General features: G+C 43.8%; 1 protein-coding gene across 1 annotated transcript in view; it reads right to left on the bottom strand.

The window, feature by feature from the left end:
• The window catches only part of TSPAN9 (tetraspanin 9), a 113,094-nt gene extending 103,853 nt beyond the window's left edge, over positions 1–9,241 (bottom strand). Inside the window, exon 1 of the mRNA XM_069101466.1 lies at positions 8,694–9,241. Coding sequence (XP_068957567.1) covers positions 8,694–9,035 — 342 coding nt within the window. The 5' untranslated portion in view covers positions 9,036–9,241. The remainder of the gene's footprint in view (positions 1–8,693) is intronic.
• Between the last annotated feature and the right edge of the window lie 476 nt (positions 9,242–9,717).

Genomic DNA, 9,717 nt, shown 5'->3' with positions numbered 1-9,717 from the left:
GGGAGGTGGGATAGGAGGGAGGGAAATATAGTCAGTCTTTTACAATACATCTACTATGTTATTGTTTTGCATTAGCTGCACATGTACAACCTATACTGAACTGCTTGTCTCCCCAGTGGGGGTGGGTGGCAGGGGGGGAAGGGAATGAATCTGGAATTGAAAGTTTTAAAATCAAATATTCAAATATATGTATATATATATATGTGAGTGTATATATATATATATATATACACTTATTAATACCATCTTACATGTTATTAAGAAAAAAAAGATATACAGGCACTGAGGCATAGAGATCCACTGGAAAAGTTGAAACAGTATGGGAGAAAATATGGGAGAGAGCAGATTGGAGGTGGGGATATCCTGTGGGACTGCTGTTTTGGGGGGATGGGTGGGGGAAAAACGGGGAGAAAATTTGTAACTCAAAATCTGGCGGAAACAAATGATGTAAATCAGAAGTTAATAAAGCATTAAAAAAAAAGCAAAAAAAAAAGAAATTCAGTTTTCAGAAAGGCTGTGGGTGGTTTGATTACAAAAAGATCAGAAAATAAACTGTGGCATAAACACAAAGGCTCAAATCATGTTGTAAGGGATGTAGGGTGATATCTCTTCTATGTGAACTGTTCAGTGGGCAGAGAAAATTTTTCTTTATTGAAAACTAATTAATAGTAAAATATGAAGAAATGCAATTGTTAGGGGCTCAGATTTTAAGTGAGCCTCTTTAAAAACTATGGAATGTCTGGATCTGCAGGGCACTGTGATCTCTCAGCTTACTGTATGGAACTTTAAGGGTTTAGCAGGGTAAAACTCACAAAAATGAAAAACCACAAGCATACAGGTTTGCTTCACTGATATGTTTCCCTGCTAGATTTTTCTAAATTTGTGTCATAATGAATACATTGCAGGGAAAGTAAAACCCAGGCTTATACATGTACTGTGATTAATTTGTTATTCCTGAATTTGCCTTAATATATATGAGTGCCTAGGATGTTATCGGGTTTTGATTTTGTTGTTATCTTACCTCACTACTAAATAGTTATGTCTAAGATCTAAAAGTGTTGTTATTCTAAGTGTAAATGAAAGTATATAGGTAGGGGTTCCAAAGCTAAAGTATTAACTACAGGGAGCATAATACCCCAGAAAGTATTATTCCTCAGACCCTGAGAGAAATGGACATTTAAGAGTGTAAGGAGAGGTAAGAATGAGCCAGTCAGCTCAGACAGTGAGAAGGTATACCAACATCCAATGTGAGAAGCTTGAGGACCTATAGTGGGAGTGGTTAGCCCCATGCTCCTGTGACATTTAAAATGAGGAGCTCTTCCTAAGATGACCTTAAATACAGTGTGGTAGACAAAGCATTAGACAGGAGGTCCAGAAGGCCTGGGTTTGAATCCATCCTTTTATCACCCTACTAAGCAAGTCAATTACCTTCTCTAAGACTCAGTTTCATTGTTTCTAAGATAGAGATGACAATAATAACACTTATTTCACAGGGTTATTATGAAGATTAAATGAGAAAATGCATGTAAAATTTAGTGCTAAGTAAATGTTAGCTATTGTTGTTAGTGTTATTCCCTTCCCAGTCTCTAACTATACTTCTAAATATCTTTTAACTAAAATAACATATCCAATATGCTACAAAAGGCCTTGGGGCACAAAATACTGTTTACCAGTCACACTAAACCACAGAGCAGGGAGTACAGGCTTGCTCTGCTGAGAACAGAAAAGCTTCCTGCAGCCTAGGTGGTACCTTATCTTGAAACCCAAGGAATCCTCTATATAGTACAGAGATACCCACTTACCATATTTCAGCTAGAGTTTCCTTTTCTTTCCTTTCCCCCATCCCCCATCCTTCTTGACTGACATCAATGCTGTCTCTGACACGATTTAAAAATAGATATTAAGACAAGGAAGTTTAATTTTTCATGCTTTGGAGGGGAAGCTAACAGAGTGCTATCATTCCCCCAGTTAGTTTATCCTGGGGATCTCAAAAAATTTGCAGCATTCCTCATCCCATCTAAATTGGGCCATGGATAATCCATTCCAGATAAGACCCTGCCCTAAAAAGCTTCCAGGGAAGAAGAATCCACAACCATTAGTTAACCATTCCAGAGCCTCAAAATATAGATAATCAGCATGTACAACCTCTCATCTAAATCTGTCTTGCTGCCAACTTTAGCCTGTATTCTTTTGTTCTGTCCTTGTACATGTGAAAATTAAGAAGGAATATGTGCAGAAAAAGAGGGTGCCTTCTCCCCATAACCACTCTTTTGTGATTTGAAAACAATCACAAAGGGTTGTATTTTGCCTCTCTCTCCACTTTTCAATTCTTGGAGAAGATGGATATTCAGCATGCCTTTTACAGCCCCAAAGGAAGACACTCAATAGCACTAAAGACACTCATCCAGCACATGCAGAACCTAGCACCAGGGGTAGGCAGAAAGACAAAAGTACCAGTACCTCCCCTGATCCATTTGTGATCCATTTGAAGAAACAATGGATACACATACTCAACTAGCCAGAAAACATTTACTAAACCAGTCCACAAGCAAAAGTAAATGTATAACAGGGGGAAGGAAGGAAGAGCGGACCAAGAAGATGGAGAGGACTAACCCCAGTTAGGTGAGGTTAACCAAGCTACAGGGATAGCTAGGCGGTGCAGTAGATAGAGCACCCTTCATGGAGTCAAAAAGACCTGAGTTCAAATGTGATCTCAGACATCTACTAGCTGTGTGACCCTGGGCAAGTTATTTAACCCTGTTTGCCTCAGTTCCTCATCTGTAAAATGAGCTGGAGAAAGAAATGGCAAACCACTCCATTATCCTTGCCAAGAAAACCCCAAATGGGGTCATGAAGATTCAGACACAACTGAAATGACTGAACAATCAAGCTACCACCCACTCATCAGCCCTACATCAAAGTTTGTCCAGCTGGACAGGCACCCTAGATTGTGCTTCCTTGGCTAATTGGCCTTTATTAAGGAAAAGATGTAGGAGGAATAGACTTTCCAATAAGGCCACAATGTCACTGAGCTGCCAGCCATAATTTAAAGTGATGGAACAGCTCCTGGTTAGAATACATAGTCAATATTATTCCAAGTGGCAATTATGCTGTCCATACACTGCTCTCCACCCATTTCCACTCACTAATCGATCTGCATTGGATTTGGGGTAGGAACAGTTGAGCTGAGATCTCAATTTGCCACTCCTTAAAACCTAGACAATAAATCCCAGGAGTTCAAATAAAGGTCCCTCCAGATTCAATCTCCACCCCCAACACAGGAATAATTGAGAACCTTCAGCTTTCTCTTAAGACTCCAGGCAGAGACTCAATTACCTCAGCAGGAGGAGCGGAGCCAGATGGCCCTCAGGGAAGATTCAGAGACCTGTCTGACCCTATGGAAAGAGCTAGAGTAGTTACCATTACTGGGAGAAGTCCTTTGAATGGGTCTGATAACCACTGAGCTCCAGAAGCCTGGAGTGTACCTCTCCTATACTTATGATAACCTAGAGAGTCATGTGAGTATGTGGGGCTGGGCGTGAAGGCTGGGAAGGAGAACATAAAGAACAGAACCTATAGTAACTACTGGCTGAACGTCAAATCCTCGGTTCTCCTCCATCTATATTGGGCACAGTGGCTTTGTCCCTAACTTGGTCAGTATTTTCCCATTTGTTCAGGGAGTTGATCCCTTGGGGAAGGGCACTAAAACAATGGAGTAGCCTGCACATTCCAGAAGGAAGAGGAGAAAAAAGAGAAGCAATGATAGCTGATCATCTGGATACACCCCTACTTCTGCCCTACCCTCCAAAAGACCAAAAACTACGAATCCAAACATGGAAACCACATCCTTACAAATGGAAGGTCCCAATGAAGAATACCTGACCCTCTTTGCTGGGAATCCCAGAAAAATCAACAATACAGATAAAGCTGAAGGAAGACTCCTTGGAAAACATTTAGACCAGGGATGGGGAACCTGTGGCTCAAGGCCATGTACAGCCTTCTAGGTCCTCAAGTGCAGCCTTGTGACTGAATCCATACTTCATAGAACCACCCCTGATTTAGACCAACCCCCTCATTATACAGATAAGGAAAAAGGTTTAGAGAGAAAAAACTTGCTCAATGCTACAGTTAGAAAACAGCAGAGCCCAAGCTCAAATCCAATTATCTTTTCACTATACCATGTTCCTCCTACCCTCCTTAGTACTCTATGACTCTACTCTTACACTTGCTTACTCCATAGCCCTGAATGCAAAAAAAACAGAGCTTGCACTCTGAGCCATAAGGGCACTAAACTCATCCACACCCATCCTCTGCTTCGGATGCCTCTGTCTCTCCTCCCCTCTTACTCTGCTTTTTCTTCTTTTCCCAAACCATGAGTCCTTTCTGCTCACAGTACCCTCCCTTTTCCTGGACCCCCACCAAGCCATTCAGTACATATTATTCCAAGTACCCCTCACACGAGGATTGTCCTTAATTTCATCAGAAGTGACCTACTTTCCCATGAATAACATCCTATTCCTTTCTCCAAACTATGTGTCTCCTTATAACACTTGAAGGCCAAAACACACACAAAAAGAGTTTATCTTTAATACTTTGTATTTAAGGGCTGTGCAGTGCTTTGTATATTCTCAAAGAATAAAGACTTAGTCTCAAAAATATCTTGTACAGGACTTATATCACATATAGAAATAAGCACTTAGTAACCATTCAAGTCAAAGAATTAGAGACACCTGAAATCTGACTAGGAAGGAACGTGTGGTGATTTTCTTATTTATTTCCTTTCCTTCAGGCCAGAGAAGGCCAAAGAGAATTATGTATATGTGTGTATGTGTGTGGGGGGAAGGGGGGGGCGAAGGGAAAAGGACTCTGTTTAAACAGTATGAAGGAAGAAATCTTGTCTGACAGCCTTCCTTAATGAGAAGTGCTAGGTGAAATAATTCATTGGCAGCCCTGTAATTGATTTTATTATCATCATGGGTAACCCCCTCCACTGGCACAAATAGCAACCCCTCAACACCTCCTCATTTTATGTAATTCTTGACTATGTCTTTCCATAAAAGCTTCATGGAAAATCCATAACATACAGATGACCTTCGTCTCACGCTTTTAATATCCTGAGAATACCAATGTGCCATTCACTTTATCTGTTCTGCCACTTTAACAGAGGTAGTTCATAGAATAATAGCTGCCTTTTCCTCCTTCTGACAAAAGCAACTTGGGAACACAGGTGATAAACATGATGAAGATCCCTACATCTGGCCTGCCCATTAAGGTACTTAATATTCTAAATGAAGTTATACATCCAAACCGATTCCCAAGGAGCATCTGGTATGATGGGCTTGGAGTCAGGAGAGCTATTCATTTAAGGATTCCAATTTTGCTTCTGAGATCCTTCTTGATTTCCCCCAGCTGCCAGCGCCACCACCTCAAAAACTGCCTTATGTTTATTTTTATATATTTCTACATGTATATGTTATATTCCTTAATAGTATGTAAGCTCCTTGAGGGTAGGGACTTTCATTCTGGTCTCTATTCCCAGGGTCCAGCACAGTGACTGACACCTACCTGGTGCTTAATTAATGTTTGCTGTGTGGTTGCATGATTACTAGCTTGGTTAACCTCAGCAATCATTTAAATCTCTCTGAGCAGCCATTCCCTTGTCTGTAAAACTGCGATAATAGTAATATCTTAACTACCAAACTCAAAAGATCATTACAAGGAGAAATAAGTAAAGCATTTTGTAAACCAAAAAACTTTATAAAAATGTCCATTTATGATCATTATTATCCTGGGGAAAGGGGAAACCATGAAAGCCCATACCAAATACACCCAGCAGGTGGGGGAGGAGTTACCCAGTGACTAACACAAGCCAGATAGAGAGATCAGATGAGAATCCACAAGAGAGTTTTCTCAAAGTGATTGCCAGAAGCAATCACAATGCCTGCTCCTTTGCCCATATGCACAAAATGCTTTGAACCAAAATAGAATGGTAGAGAGATCTGGAACACTGGCATAATAAAGACACAGGGCAATGTTCTTTTAAACTTGAACATGTGAGAACCGTATCAACCAATGTGTGACTTACTCAGATCCTGGCAAAAGAATCAGAGATTGGAGGAACTGGTCCACAAGGGGGCTACAAAGCTACCAGAAGTTCCCCATTGTGCTCTAACTGCCCTCCTTGATAAAATACTAGCAAGACCCCAAATGATCTCCAAGTTCCTTTCCTGCTCTTATGTTCAATGAATTCTACAAATTTATAATATTCCCCCAAAAAAACTGTTTGTCAAACAAGGAGGGAATGAGAAGAAAAAATAACTGTCCCAATTTCCATGAAATCTGAACCCTTAGGTTGTATTAAGAAATAGTATCCAGAACAAGAAACACTCTACCACAGACACGCTGTATCTGGGGTACTGTGGTCAGTCCTGGACACCACGTTTCCTAAAAGACATGGATGAACTGGAAAGCATTTAGAGGAAGGTGACTCAAGACCAAACCATAAGAAAATCCACTGAAGGAACCAGAAGTGTTTAGCCTGAAGAGTAAAAGATGGGGAATATGGTAGCTATTTAAAAAGTATTTAAAAGCTGGTCACGTAGAAGGGTTTCAATTTGTTCTGTTTTGGCCCCAAGAGACAGAACTGGGATGAACAGGTAGAAATCAGAGAGAAGTAGAGTTTGTCTCCAAATAAGGAAAAAGCAGAATGGGTTGTCTCAAGGCATAGGGAATCCATCCTTATTGAAAAGGCTTCGAGTGAAGACTCAGGGACCACTCAATGCAGATCTCGCAGAAGGGATTCTTGCTCAAATATCAGTTGGACTATATAGTATCTGAGGTCCGTTCTAATGTTGAAATTCTGTGACTCAGTGGCACAGGGCCAGGAACAACCCAAGCCACCAGAAACGTTCTGGGGAAGACCCACACAAATGACACTGAACAAATTTCTTTCTACAGAGTGGAAAGCAAACCAATGTTCTTTTCAGAAAAGGTTCTCTTACAGATTGAAACAAAAACTCATGGGTTCCCGCTGGCTCCAATCATAGACTCTCACTGAGATTTCCTTTTGTTATATGAAGCCTGCAGTTAATGGAGACAGCAGCATAAAATGTCAGGAGTTGGAATCGACTTTGGAGATTATTTAATCAAACACCTTCATTTTATATATGAAGAAACTTAAGGCCCAGAAAGACTGGGCAAATGACTTGTCCAACTTCACACAGTTGAGTTCATGGTGGAACTGGGATGAGAACCCAGGTCTCTTGCCTAGTAGTTCACTACTCTTCTCATTATAGGGCATGGGTATAAGCTTCCCCCCACCCCTCACACTGCCTTCTTAATCCTCCATCCTCCTCATCCTTCTCACATAAGTTATTTCAGTTAAAGTGGGTCAGTTCAACACAGACATTGGCTGCCAAAGCACAGCCACCCCCTTCTAACTTAGCACTGCCCCGTGACCATGAACTCAGCAGTAACTTTCCCATGTCCCCAGTGATCATCCTGGACCCTGGGCAGCTGATATCCTCTAGCAGACAGGAGGAGACACACCCACCTTGGAGCAATATCATACATTTGCACTGACCTCCACTGGGTTGGGGGGAAGGGGTGAGAACTTTGATGAAAGAGAACAGGAGAGATCAAGGTGAGAGATGGATGAGTAAGACATGAATGTAGGAAAGTTTTCAAATTTGCCTCTCTGGGATTTTTTTTTCTCTTTAAATACATCCCCATTCAGAACCACATGGGCACTACAGGGTGATTCCAGATCTTCCCACCTCACTCTGGCACCCTTGGTTGAAAATGATTTCTTCCCATGGACACTGCTCAGGCTGCCCATACACCACTGCAGTCCCTGGGATTCTTTCTCTCAGTCTGCCAGGTCCTGAGACTCAATGAGAGGAGCTTCCCGCCAGCTGGCTCCACCACCCGAATCCATTCCAAACCCTCAAAAGCAGAACCACACAATCACAGCACCCCCTCCCTCCCACACTCACACCTTCCACTATTCTCCCTCCGCTGCAATACAAACTCAAACGGGGCATGCATCAGGGCCAGAAAGACCCACTGACACAACAATCTAGTGGCACCATTTCAATTCAATTCAACAGATATTTCACTGGATTTGTCTGAAATTTGCATTTCTAGCTCTCTCCTCCCTAGCCTCCCAAAAGGCTACCAAAAATAAGCTTTGAAAGCATGACCTTCCCCTCATACACTCAGGAAAAACCAACTTACTCATCTTTTGAGGCATCAGTGTTCATTTTGTTCACTAGTTTATAAAAATGTCCCAGTAATGGGAGCAGATGATATATCTTCCTTTTCCCCTTCTGTGCTTCAGAGGCCCCACTCAAGTCCCAATAAGTATCTTCCCTGGCCACCCACCAGAAGAAAAGCCTAAGTATATCTTTTCCCCCCCTTTTTAAAAGAGGACAGAAAACTTCAAGAGCCAATAAAAAAAAAAGATCCCATCTCTCCTGGAAGCCAAGGAGAGCTAGACCTGAGTAAAATAAGTCTCCATTCAAGCACCCACTAGGAGGAAGGAGGGAAGAAAGGGGAGGACGATAGAAATTATAAAAAAAAAAAAACAAACTTACCATCATTGTTCAGAGAAAGGAGTAATGCAGCAGAGGAGAGGAGTGGGGGGCTGAGACAGGAGGGAAAGGCAGAGGAGGGAAGTAGGGGCAGGTACTCACCCAAAATATCAAATTGAACAGGAACATCATGTATTTCAAACAGCAGAGGCAGCCTCTGGCCATGTTGCACTTCTTAAATTCTAGAAGGAAGACAAAGGAGAGGTCCAGGTAAAACACCACGTACTTGCTGCCCTTCGGCGCATTGTACTTTTCGGTTTTCACTCCGGCCTCAGCGTGGCTCTGGCCCCGAGTTCGGGAGCCCGCGGTACCATAGAAGGCGCCCGCGGTGAAGCCGCGGCCCAAGGGGCGGCCCGAGGAAGAGGGCTTGGCAAAGTCCGAGTCCTTGCTGTCCAAAGATGGACTCCGGTGGATCGAAGAATCCTCGCTACTCGACTTCTCCATGCTCGCGTTGTCCCCGGGGGGCCGCAGGGGCTGAGGGCATCTCTCCCGGAGTGGAACGCGGTAGGGGTGCTGAACTCTGCTGGGCTGGGGGGCTTGGGCAAGGGGGGGGGGCTGCGGGAGAGGGGCAGGGGGAGCAGGCTCCAGGCTGGGGGCTCCCCCTCTGGCCCCCTCTTTTCTCGAGGCTGCACACTCCCTCTCTAGGAGGCTTTTCTAGAGCAGGCGTCCCTGCATTGCCGCTGGCTTGCTGATCTACCTTCCCACCAGGACGCCCAGTTCACCGCGGACCGGCCCGCTCCCGTGGGGGCTGCGGCTTCAGCCTACACGCGTCCCGCAGCCCCGACAGACTCATGCCTTCCCCTAGTCTCGGGGAATCAATCAGTTCTGCATAACTTATCTTCTTTTTCTTTTCTTTCAATTTTATTTCGTCTTCTAAAGCAGTCAGTTCTCCTCTCTCCCTTCCTGCCAGTGGGTCCACGCGTGACAGAGAAGCGCTGAGACCTCGGCTTCTATGCGCACCCCGCCCCGCCACGAAACGCGACCACTTTTTTTCCGGCTTTCTCGCCTCCCCCCCCCCCCCCCCCCCCCTTTCTCCCCCCCCCCCCCCCCCCCCCAACGAAACCCCCCCTCTTTTTTTCCGGCTAGCGCCCCCCCCCCCCCTCCTGTTACTTTGCGGTAACAGCTC

The sequence above is a fragment of the Petaurus breviceps genome, unplaced genomic scaffold (assembly GCF_028583685.1).
Source record: "Petaurus breviceps papuanus isolate PSGF00001 unplaced genomic scaffold, PetGlider_PUasm1.0 470, whole genome shotgun sequence".
NCBI lineage: Eukaryota > Metazoa > Chordata > Mammalia > Diprotodontia > Petauridae > Petaurus > Petaurus breviceps.
Note: the sequence above shows the minus strand (reverse complement) of the source record. Positions and strands in the feature narration are given on the sequence as shown.